Here is a 12,191-nt window from a genome sequence, read left to right on the forward strand (position 1 = left end):
TTTCATTTCCCGATCAAATTTTGAAAATCCGAACCGTTCAATGTGTGCAGAACGTGATTTTAAGGGTCCCTGCGAGAAATCAGCAAAAAAAATGACCGGGAAGGGCTTCATCCGAGCAGTTTTTTTTGAACCGTTCAATGAAAACTGCTCGGATGAAGCCCTTCCCGGTCATTTTTTTTGCTGATTTCTCGCGGGGACCCTTAAAATCACGTTCTGATCACTTTGAGCGGCTCGGATCATCGAAATTCAATCGGGAAGGAAAGTCCCGCATTTTAAAAAAATAAGGGATCCCTCACCGTAACCTGACTGATATATGTATATATATATATATATACGAAAATGAAGTGTTTGGATCGAGTACCCTACACGCGTCGAATGCCATTGAATCTCGCGTGGGCCCTCTCATATTTTTTTTTAGAATTTTTGGACGGCTTGAATCAGCCGTCCTGTGGCCGTAGCCGGCCCGGCGCGGCTGTCCTTACGATTTCCCTACGATACCAGTCGGTACCTGTAGGATTTTCAGAATAAAAAAAACCCTAATATCACTATCACTACTAAATTGAACTTAGAAAAAAAAACCCCTAAAACCACTATCAGTAGTGCATCTATTCTTTACTTTCTTTTTCTTTTTTCATGTCCGAACATCACTACAAGAAAAAGTATGTTTAGTGACGAAAAATGGCAACAAAATTTAATTTCGTCACTAAATGAGTATATTTGGCGACGAAAAAATAAATTCGTCATTGTTTTGACAACTTCCGCGATGAAATTATTTCGTCACCAATTATAACTATTTAGCGACGAAAAAGACATTTTTGTCACCAAAGACACCTATTTGGTGACAAAATAAAATTTTCGTCTCTAAAAGAGTAAAAAAGGAGACGAAATTATTTTTTGTCGCCAAAGATAACTATTCGGTGATGAAAAAAATATTTTGTTGCCAAATGAACTAATTTGGCGATGAAAAATATTTTCGTCTTCTTTTTACGTTTTCAGTGATGAAAAATTTATCCTTTGATGACGAAATTTATTAATTACGCTTTGTCACCAAATATATTTCTGGCATAACTCTTTGCTCAAAACTCCGATTGAGATAATTTAAATTGGATTTGAACAATAGCATAAAAAGCTACTACTTTAATGTTTATCAAAATTGTTAATTTTAATGTTTAATGGTTCAAAATGCCATTCGAAATATATTTTAATGTTAAATTTATGTGTTATATATTAGATATTTCAAACATATGCTGAAAAGTTTGTGTGGTGTAATTGGTTAAAGCTTGCGTGCAAGGAGACTCGGGTTCGAAACCCAATTGGAGCAAGAAAGTGAGAATTTTTTCACATATAAGTATGTCTTTTGTGACAAAAAATTTCGTCATCGATGAGCCACCTTTGACGAGCCAAAGGGAATAATTTGTGACGAAATTTTTTGTCGTCAAAAAAGCACAATAGGTGACGAAGAAAATTTCGTCACCAAGTCATTTTTCCGTGACGAAATTTTTCATCACCAAAAACCACTATAGGTGATGAAAAATAAATTTCGTCACCAGGTAGGAATCCTCGACAACCTTTAGTCGACAAATTGTTTTTCATCACATATATTATTTGTGACGAAAAACATACAATTTATGACGATTTTCATTCGTCACCCAATGCAATTTTTCTTGTAGTGCATATACTTATGATGTCTATGAGATATAATAATTAGTTGTGCTTATTATTCTAGTATTTGAAATATTACTTTTTCTTTTTACTTTCTTTTTCATTTGTTTTGGAAAAGAACTCAAACCCTCTGTAACTCAAAATAATAAAAAAAACTTTGCAATAGCACTCAAATTCCTCTGGCTCAGCACTCTAACAGTATATTTATTTGTAGATTGTGATCAAGTTTGCCTTTCCTTAATCGATATCCATGCTTTTATGTACAATTAATAGTCACTCAACTTTCTCTTTCTTTTTTCTCTCACGAATTCCTTCTTTTAAGACACTCGAAATACATTTTCATATTATAAAGCCTACAGATTAATATAATACTCCTGTCTCCTCAGTATCACGAGAGAGAGAGCTTACTGATCAATGTTCTAAATACCGTATCGGCTAGGGTACCGATTTTTTTATTGGTACGGTACGTACCGGTACCAGTCAGATACCGGGTATCGTTTCGAATTTACCGCAACTACAATATATATAATAATTATATATAATCATAATTCAAAAAAATCCCTCATACTATGCAATTCATCATAAAATACCCATGTGCTTGCATCTTGTCCCACATTGCCTAGTTGCAAAACTCTTTTCCATCTTAAATGACTTTGCACACTAGTGGACTTGTAAATAAGAACCTAAGGAGAGGCCTCGCGCGCTCGGGAAAATAGGCCGTGGCCGAAGACAATTTGAAAAAATTGATTCGGAAACCAATTAACCGGGTGCGCGTCACGGGTTATTCGCGCGCAGGAGGGGTGCAAATCTGGGATTTGAGCCTCGCGCATGTAATATGGGCCCACGTTTGACCGTAAAACCCACGTTTTGCTAAAATTCTGAAAAACGTTCCAAAAATGATAACATGACCGTAAAAAAAAAAAAAAACGCCTATTTACAAAACGTGAAACGTATTGGAGAGTTAGGATACTGGTTTCTCTTAAATCCGGTACCCGGTATGTAGGGGTGAGCATGGATCGGATTGGTTTGGTTTTATAGTAATCCAATAACCAAACCACTACTTACGGATTATGAATTTAGAGAACCAAACCAATCCATAAAATTCATAAAACCAAACCAATCCAAACCATTCAAAGGCGGTTTGGTTTCGGTTTTAAACCACGGTTCGTTTAAAATTGAGATATCATTACTATAAACTATTTTAAGTACTTAAAATTGCATAGATAACTTAAACTAAAAGTTATATTGAAATTAATATATTAAAATCATCAAAACTCACTAACATCAATCAACTAAATAAGAATAGAATACATTAGAAAGTAAGTTACCGAGATAAAAGAGTAGGAAATCACTTTACTAAGCCCAAACCATGTATGTTTAGCGTAATGAAATTGTAGGACTAGGAAGTTTAGGAAATTAATATTGAAAGTGAAAGAAAAGAATAGGGTGGTGGAATAGAGTATTAGATAAGGAAATTAAGTTTATTAAGTATATCTAAACAAATTATATACTATATGTGTGTGTGTCTATCACACGGTTCGGATTGGTTTGGAACCAGAACCATTAACGTAAATCCATAAACCAAACCATTTAACACGGTTTTTATTTTTTTTAAACCAAGACCTAACCACATCATTAAAAAACCAAACCAAATTATTCGGTTTGGATTGGTTTGGACTGGATTCACGGTTTCATGGTTATTTTGCTCACCCCTACCGGTATGGGATTGATAACATTGTTACTGATAAACCCTTGTTCTTCGTTTAGTTGGGATTTTTTCGTTCTGGGCAAAACGTGAGAGAATGAGAGATTTGTTTTGTTTGTTTGGAAAATCAAATGGACCATCTAGATCCCCTATTTACAAAAGTGCCACCGAATGTTTTTGGGCCCTTCTTCCATTTATCTGTGTGGGCCTTCTAATTATTTGTTCATGGGTCATTTCAATCAATAAGAAAGACGCTAATATTCATATTTTTTAAAAAAAGGTGAACAAAATTGCATTCTTTCTACTCAAATCCAAATAAAAAAACTAATAGTGTCCCTAAAATTTGGTCTTTTTAAAATGCCCAAGCCCAAGCCTCTTGGGCCTTGAGATTAGGCCGGCCCTAGTTATCAACCCACCACCACATCAAAAAAGACAGAGCTTAGTTCTGTGTCTGTTCAAATAGCGAATGAATGAACGTAGGTCTTGCTTACAGGATACCTCCATAACATTCAACAAAAAACAGAGCCTAGTTCTCTGTAGTCTGTTCCACCACTGAACGAAAAAAAATGAAGACACAGAGGGAGAGCCGATTTGAATTTTGAAAATGACCATTAAACCCTGTAACTATCCTGCACTAAAAGAAGGAATGAGACGGTCCAAATCCCCGATTATGGTTAGGCCCAGTGCAGAACTGATGGAGAGATGGAATTGTCGAAACCGCTCTTCCCTATTTGGTCAAGGGGTGATAGCCATGACTCTTTATGGATGTGGAAAGAAGCTATCATGATGATCACAGATTTGCGAGTTGTTGATAAAACTTACTACGGTGAGGAACTAGAGGGTTTTGTGAATGAGCTCAAGTTGCTAGGTGTTGTGGCACATGAGGAAGATCTGTATAAGCTAATTCCACAACATTTTAGGTTTCCCGAAGATCTCTCAATGTTGAACGCAGATGCTATTTTTTTGGTACTGCAATGCTTCCAACAGTTAGGACCTGATCAAGCTGTCGTTTTGAAAGAGAAAATTGATGATGACAGTTATTTTTGAAGTGTCAATACATTTTTTTAATAAATTAAAAAAGGAAAAAAAATTGTAATAGTCCTTGTAGTTAAGTGTTCGTGTCAATTTGGTCCCTGTAGTTATAATTGGCTCGATTTACACTCTGTACTTTCCATTTTGTTTCAATTCGGTCCAATTACTAACTTCCGTTAGTCCACCGTTAGTCCTTTAAATTGCAAAATCATATGGCCTCCTTTTTTGGGGTTAAAACAGACCCGTTCAACTAAATAAGCTAACTTTCTTATTTTTTGTCCTTATTCAAATTTTTTTTCATATTTGTTAGTTTTTCGTCAATTTTTTGGGAGTTATTGCATCGTCATGACGAGAAGAATCTAAAAAGTAAAAAATTATTATCGAAATTCAATTTTTTTAATAAAGACGAAAAAATTGGCTTAGGTTTATTTTTCAACATTCCTAGTCAGGAATCAGTACATCTGTACATGGGCCAAGTATAGGAAAATGAATGGAATGACAGGGCACTATTTTTTGTAACCACTTGGGCTGTTAAGTTAGGTTTATTGTAACCTAGTTGAGTGGTTTGTTATGTCTATATATTAGGTTATGACATGGTAAATTTGAAACTGAGTTTATATAATATTCTGACTTTTGGACATGGTTATTTATCATGTTGTGACTTTTGGATCTATATCATGTTGTGACTTTTGGACATGGTTCTATGTGCATTTTCAGTACTATGCAAAAAAAAATAAGGCATCTCAGTATTTGTCCACAAGTTGAACACGTAGACAATATCAGTGGTTATGATGCCTCATGGCTGATCATGAAAATGCTGAATTCAATGGCAACTTTTTGTAGAAAATTATAACCAAATTTCTTCCCAAGTGCCTCCTTATCAATGGAGAATGAAAGAATGAGCTGTGTTTTGGTTAAGAGGTATATTAGGGCAAGAGGGGAATGAGTAGCCTTATTAAGCTAAATAAGCCAACTAGTTTATTTTTTTGTCCTTATTCAATTTTTTTTCGTATTTGTTAGTTTTTCATCATTTTTTTTGAAAATTATTGCATCGTCATAACGAGAGGAGTCTAAAAAGTAAAAAATTACGACCGAAACCTAATTTTTTTTGAATAAAGACAAAAATAAGTCAATAAGCCAATTTTTTGGTCTCTATTAAAAAAAAATTGGATTTCGATCATAATTTTTTACTTTTTAGATTTCTCTCGTCATGACGATGCAATAACCCTAAAAAAAATTGACGAAAAATTAACAAATATGAAAAAAATTTCAATAAGGATAAAAATAACCCAGTTGGCTTATTTAGCCTAACTAGTCTATTTTAATCCCAAAAAAGGGAGCCATATGATTTTGTTGTTTAAAAGACTAACGGCGGACTAACGGAAGTTAGTAATTGGACCAAATTGAAACGAAATGAAAAGTACAGAGTGTAAATCGAGCTAATTACAATTACAGGGACCAAATTGACACAAATACTTAACTATAGGGACTATTTCAGTTTTTTTCCCATTAAAAAAACTCATGAATATCTATTAAAATGCTGAAAAAAGCTAGGAGTATCTTTTTTGTGATTTTATCCGAGATGCATTTAGATATTAAAGGTAATATCAACATGGAAATATTGTTTCAGGTCCCTAGTAAATCGAATCGATTTTACCGCTCCTACAAAATTTTTCATTTTGTAGATTTTGTCGAACTTGTTATTCACATACAAAATTAACTTTATAGTGGAGTGCGAAAATTATATTCCAAAATGAATTCATAACTTATCTAGATTTATGTATGTTATTTTTTTAATATTTTATTTTGAAAGGCATATGTTAATGTTAAGGAGCCAAAGATTGTAGGGACACAAATATTTTACGCAAACTCTCTCACATTTACTGTGGGTGCCATATACATTGAAAGTATGTAGTTTGTGTAATGCCCACCATGAATGTGAAAGAGTCTGTATACTAAAATAATTGGTTAAAAACCTGTCATCATTTTGATGGGGTACAATTTTTACATCATGCACGTGACATCTCATGCAAAAAATGCATACTGTGGGTGGCATATACATTGAAGGTATGTAGTTTGTGTAATATTCACCGTGAATGTAAGAGAGTCTGTGTACTAAAATAATTGGTTAAAAACCTGTCATCATTTTGATGGAGAACAATTTTTACATCATGCACGTGACATCATGATCAGATGCGCAAACGGCAGAACAAATCCCTCGTGCAGTTGACCAAAACCTTGTCGGACATAGTTGACAAACAACAAGAAGGCATGGAGCAGATAGCCAAGTATGTGGTTGAAAGTCTGGGGCAAATTGATAATGGTAATGGTATGTACAGCTGCACGAGGGATTTGTTCTGTCACTTGCGCATCTGTTCAATTGTTTTCATGATTTCTTTTTCCAATTTCAAGATTTCTCCAGCGCCTTTCGCTACCCGATTCTCATGTTCTTTCAAATGTTGCAAAAATAATTCCTTGTACGAGTCAAGTTCTCTTTTCAAAATTATGTAAGCACTCCCACAGCTCCCACTACCAACAAAGAAATAAATCCTACTTCACCCTCAGACAACAAATCTTTCTGTCTCTCAGCAATTTCCGTCCCATTTTTTTGTTAGTCTATTTTGATGTTCATATCCAGAACGTATTTTGATAATTAATACCCGTCAAGGACAAGTTAAGAACATTTGTTAATACTAAAAATTTTTTTAATAATTATTAATTATCAAAACACGTCATTGTCCGTCACGGAGACGTGCCTTCATTCTCCCAAAGCGATTCGATACTCCTATTTCTGCAAAAGACCAGTGTTTCCGTAAACGGTAAAGCTCTCTCAGGCCTCTCTAATGGCGGCCAGAGCAATCTCTCTCCGACTCAGACTAACCAGACTCAGACCCATAACAAACCCTAGCCTCCTCCGCCACTTCTCATCGGATTCCACCAGCGTCCGTGGCCAAGACAACCCAAGGAGCGAGGACTCCACCGTCGAAGCGAGCAACAAAGGCAACTCGTTCGCAGAGATTGGCAAGGGCTTACGTCAGCTCAACTCCGACCACCGTGCTCAGAAAAAGGAGAACGAGTCGGGTAAGTTATGACGAAATTGCTGTCCTGGGTAATTGGTTGTTGGATTTTTCAAGTGTGTATTGTAATTGCATCTGTTGAATTGCCTGCTGCCTGTAGTTTGTTTTTTTTTTTTCTTGGTAATTGGCTGCCTGTAGTTGTTGTGAGAAAGAGCAAGATGAAACATGATCAAGCTAGGGTTAGGGTTGGAAAACTTAATTATGAAGTAGGGTCTTTTCGAGTGAGAGAACAGGGAAGTGAGAAAGAGTTCAGGGGTCTCCCCCCACCATTGTTAGTGTGTGAAGAGTGAGATGAGATGTGCGAGAATGGGTGAATTGAGTATTAGTATTTTGTGAAAGATTAATAACAGATTCGTGTCTGCTAAGGTTTTTCTAGAGTCTTTGGATTTCTATCTCGATCGGATGCAATGATAGAAATCACACTGAAGTAACACTACAATCGAGACAAACTCATGTTTTTTACTCTCTCATATAGTCATATGAAGATTCTAGGCTTAATGGATATGGGAAATCAATTTAAGAAACTACTCTCTCATTCATTTTAATGAAACAAATGATAGAAACACACACACACATGTAGATGTAATTGTGACTATTCCAAATAGTCACTAACGGAAGAGATACATTTGTTCATTGGATAAAGTGTCAAAAAATAGACACAACTATTATGAAAAAAACGAATCGACACAACTCTAGGCAAATAACTAATTAATACATCTGAACAACAATAGAGTCCATACAATAAAATCGTACAAAATCGTTACAGGGTGATAAGGAAATTTTGATTTTATATCTTCAAAGTAAAGGCTGCTAAACTGCTGCTCATTTTCAGAATATCATTTCATTATTGATATGATCTCTTCAAAGTAAAAGGTTATTAAAATGCAGCTCATTTTCACAAACACCAATACTATTTTGTTCTGTTCAGGAATTAGGTATAACTGTATAAATATTTATTATCAGAATAAAATCATTGATTGGAGAGACGCCACTTAAAAGTATCAAATGAAAAGTAATTAATACTTCTTTTATCATTGAGGATGAAACTGATAAATCTATCTCCTAGCATGACTGTCAAGATCGTTGTATCTAGTTCATATCACTATTGAATCACTAAGGCATGCTCTAGAAGTAGAATCTTTGTAAAATATTTTCATTCAGAACAATTTTACTTTTGGCATTTCTTTTTGGATTTTCAAATGAAAAGCAACACCATTATGTATGACTCGAATTTTTCAGACAAATTTAAAAAAATATATCATGACACATCATTTAGATTATGGTGTGTGTGTCTGTGGTTTTTTTTTTTTTTCAATAGATATTTTACATATCCAATTCCGCAATCGCTGCCAACTAGATAGGAATGGTCACCTGGTAGCTAAGATAGTGAAGGTCAGCTAAGAGAGTGTAGGTCAGCCGGCCACTGCTTTTTAATTGACCTGTGAAAAAGGGTATACAAAATGTAAGCATTTGACTCTAAATACAATAGAAAATTAATCTGCTACCATACATGCTAATAGAAATTTGCAAAGAGAGTTTCTGTGGTAGAACCGTAGAGGTTTTCCTGTTTGATCTTAGCTATTGCCTATTGTTATGACAGAAGAACATCAAGAAACCGAGGTTACTCCTCAAGAACAAGTTTTTCCTGAATCTTTTGTCTTCCTGCCAATTAAGTCCTGTTAATTCCTTCAACTTTCTCTATCATAAGTAGTACTGTTTCCATTTGCATGGAGGAAAGATTTATTTGAAGGAAACATATTCTCTTTCGTAAATGCCACGAAAGCATTTGACAGTAAATACAATAGAAAATTAATCTGTTATCATATATGCTAATAGAAATTTGCAAACAGAGTTTTTGTGGTAGAGGTCTTCCTGTTTGATCTTTAGCTATTGTTACTACAGAAGAACATCAAGAGACCGAGCTTACTCCTCAAGAAAGATTTGTTCCTGGATCATTTGTATTCCCACCAAGTAAGTCATGCTAATTTCAGCTTTCTCTATCATTAAGTAGTACTGTTTCGTTTGTGTGTGTGTGTGTGTGGTGGTGGGGGAAGGAAATGGGGGGTGGGGGATTTATTTGAACGAAACATTTTCTTTCTTGTAAATGCCATGAACAATTGCGGGGCTTATCTTCAAAGTATGGGTTCCACAAGAAACTCTTACACATAAGAGCCTGCTAGTTGAGAAAGTTATTTGTCTGTCTGAGAATCCGAAACCTTTAATTCCATTCTTCAACGTACGATAATAAGTAATCACTCCGAACTAAGGGCTTTGGCTTAGGAAGGAGAATAATAAGAGTTATGTGGTCAGGATGGATGTAGGAATTAGCAAGAAATGGCAGTCGCCACCTCTCTGACTTTTAAAAACCATTTTGTTTTGTTAATCTATATACGTCGTCTTTGGTTTTGTATTCGCGCACATGGTCTACTTCTCCCCAACCCCAAAACTTGTTCTTGATTTGTAATTTTAATGAATGATATTGGTGGTTGCCCCTCAATCCATTTGTCACTCGATCTGCTCTGTACTAGCAGGAGTCGTGTTGGGAGAATGAAGATAATGCAGTATGTTTACTTGTAGGCCATCGCAGCTCCTTGCTTAAGATGTTAGAGAGGATTAGTTTTGCTTATATTACTGTGATTTTTCTTTTCCACGAGTGATTTTTCTTTTCCACGCCCATCAAGGCCTCAGTTGTGATTCTCCTCTATAAATGAGGAAACTAAGTGCAAGTGATGTTACCTGGTCATGGTGAGCTATGAAGAAAGAATTTATTACCTGCTCAAAATATTTGATAGAAGTGTTGAGAAAATTAAGTTGGAGGGAAAACCAAATTCTGATAAACTTGATTGATACGCTAAAAGCAAAAGGGTTTTAGCAAAACTTGTGTTTACATAGGATCATATAGCAATACGATTGTCGAGTACCCGCGATTTATATCTTCTACTACTCACTTGTACAATACATAGCTTTGGAAGGAAAACATCCGAGTAAATTTCAATCAATACTTATATGCGGTAATTGAGCATAATGTGGTAGTTAAAGATTATGAGTCGATATATTTAGTTCCAATATTATAGAACCAGATATTCTCAGACCACATGTCCACATCATTATATGTGGAATGTGGAAATTCTGTGCGAAACGTAATTGTTTTATCTAAGATTCTTTTGTCAGATACAACTACCAAGTAAATTATGAGATATATTGACCTGACAGCACTATACTTTGCCAAAATTCAGGACGCAGAACCACATTCATAGACCACGCCAAGCAACTGAAGAAAAAAAGGTCATGGCCAGAGTTGGTGGGGCTGCTTGTTCATGAAGCAGCATGGAAAATACAGGAAGAGATGCCTGAAGCTCAGATTGAGGTAGTTCCACCAAAGTTCGGTTACACCTTGGAGTTTAGATATAACAGGGTACGATTGCACATTGACTACTCCGGAAAAGTAAGATTTGCTCCAGAAGAAGGCTAACTAATAGTAATAGTATTGTTGAGTCTACTCTCTCTTCGTACTGTTTGACTCTCTTCTGGTATGTTTGAATGTTGTGGACTTGGAGTTGAAGGATCTGTACTATCTGTGTTGCCACAGATAACTTGGGGGGTTAAAATCTGCAGAAAATCTGCTTGCACAGCAAAGGCTGCACAGCAGCCGTGCACAGACCCGTTTTGCGTCCGTCTTGGGTCTCGCAAAGATGATCGGAACCGCTCATTTTGTTCAAAATACTTCGTTTATAGTCCCTGTAAAAAATCACCTCAATCCGATATCGGGAAGGGTGTTTACGAATCATCTAATTTTGCTTTAAAATTTAGCCTAATTTTTGAAGCAAAGTTAGATGATTCGTAAATACCCTTCCCAATATCGAATTGAGGTGATTTTTTACAGGGACCATAAACGAAGTATTTTGAACAAAATGAGCGGCTCCGATCATCTTTGCGAGACCCGAGACGGACGCAAAACGGATCTGTGCACGGCTGCTGTGCAGCCTTTGCTGTGCAAGTAGCAGCGTTCACTAAAATCTGTGTAGTGTGGTTAAATGACGTTGTTAGTATCAGTAAAAATCTAACCTTACAGTAGGCTCTTAAAGAGTCAAATGGGGATTCTCTAAGTCCATGTTCTATCACTGCTTTTCTTTTCCTTCCCTTCTTCCTGGCTGAATAGTTATGTGTTCAAAATCATTCTTTTCAAGATAATGTGTTTCAATCTCATAACTATTCATAACTAGTCTAGCAATAAAAAAAAAAATTTACTTCAGAGAATTTGTGGAATCACAAAAAGAGAGCGTGTTGGGTAATCCATCCATATCACTCAACGTGCTCGTTTTGAATTGGCAAAGTTACTCGAATTCTTTCTGAGAATTTGTGGAATCACTTTGATGGTTTCACGAATTGCCTAATTATAGAGGGAGAATCTGGTATTATATGCAGTCAATTTGGCTGCTTGTGTAAGTGACCAAATTCGTAGTTTGAAAAAGGTTTTCTAAAGATTTTCCGCTCGACCAAAAAAAAAAGGGTTTTCTAAAAAAAAAAAGTATGTAGGAATATAACGTTAAACACAACACCGAATGTTACCATGTCCTTTGGAACAAATTCCTACCGATTTTAATGGAGATTATCTTTTCCCCTAATCAACCCTTCTAAAACAAGTATAAAATCAATCCAATCCATAGCCATACAAGTAAAAAACTATCTAAAGACTGTACAATTATCTATGTATC

The 12,191-nt window shown here is 35.5% G+C and overlaps 1 protein-coding gene across 3 annotated transcripts; it reads left to right on the forward strand.

Moving 5' to 3' along the window:
• Positions 1–6,908: 6,908 nt before the first annotated feature.
• Positions 6,909–11,095, forward strand: LOC131322058 (uncharacterized). 3 transcript variants are annotated; one of them, XM_058353162.1, is made up of 3 exons: positions 6,909–7,480; positions 9,379–9,447; positions 10,713–11,095. In XM_058353162.1, exons 1-3 carry the CDS (start codon positions 7,243–7,245, stop codon positions 10,946–10,948), a joined length of 543 nt encoding a protein of 180 aa, XP_058209145.1. In that variant the 5' UTR covers positions 6,909–7,242; the 3' UTR covers positions 10,949–11,095. The 3 variants fall into 3 exon arrangements, with proteins under 3 accessions (XP_058209145.1, XP_058209144.1, XP_058209147.1); XM_058353161.1 differs by having other exon boundaries at positions 7,187–7,480; positions 9,364–9,447; XM_058353164.1 differs by lacking the exon at positions 9,379–9,447 and having other exon boundaries at positions 7,187–7,480.
• The last annotated feature ends 1,096 nt before the right edge of the window (positions 11,096–12,191 follow it).

This window comes from Rhododendron vialii, chromosome 4a (assembly GCF_030253575.1).
Source record: "Rhododendron vialii isolate Sample 1 chromosome 4a, ASM3025357v1".
Lineage (NCBI taxonomy): Eukaryota > Viridiplantae > Streptophyta > Magnoliopsida > Ericales > Ericaceae > Rhododendron > Rhododendron vialii.

Excerpts from the sequence above, each read along its gene's own strand:
- LOC131322058 (XM_058353161.1), top strand. The coding sequence starts at position 7,243 with ATGGCGGCCAGAGCAATCTCTCTCCGACTCAGACTAACCAGACTCAGA. Across the intron at positions 7,481-9,363 it reads GAAAAAGGAGAACGAGTCGG|CTATTGTTACTACAGAAGAA; the intron begins GTAAGTTATGAC and ends TTTGATCTTTAG. Across the intron at positions 9,448-10,712 it reads ATCATTTGTATTCCCACCAA|GACGCAGAACCACATTCATA; the intron begins GTAAGTCATGCT and ends GCCAAAATTCAG.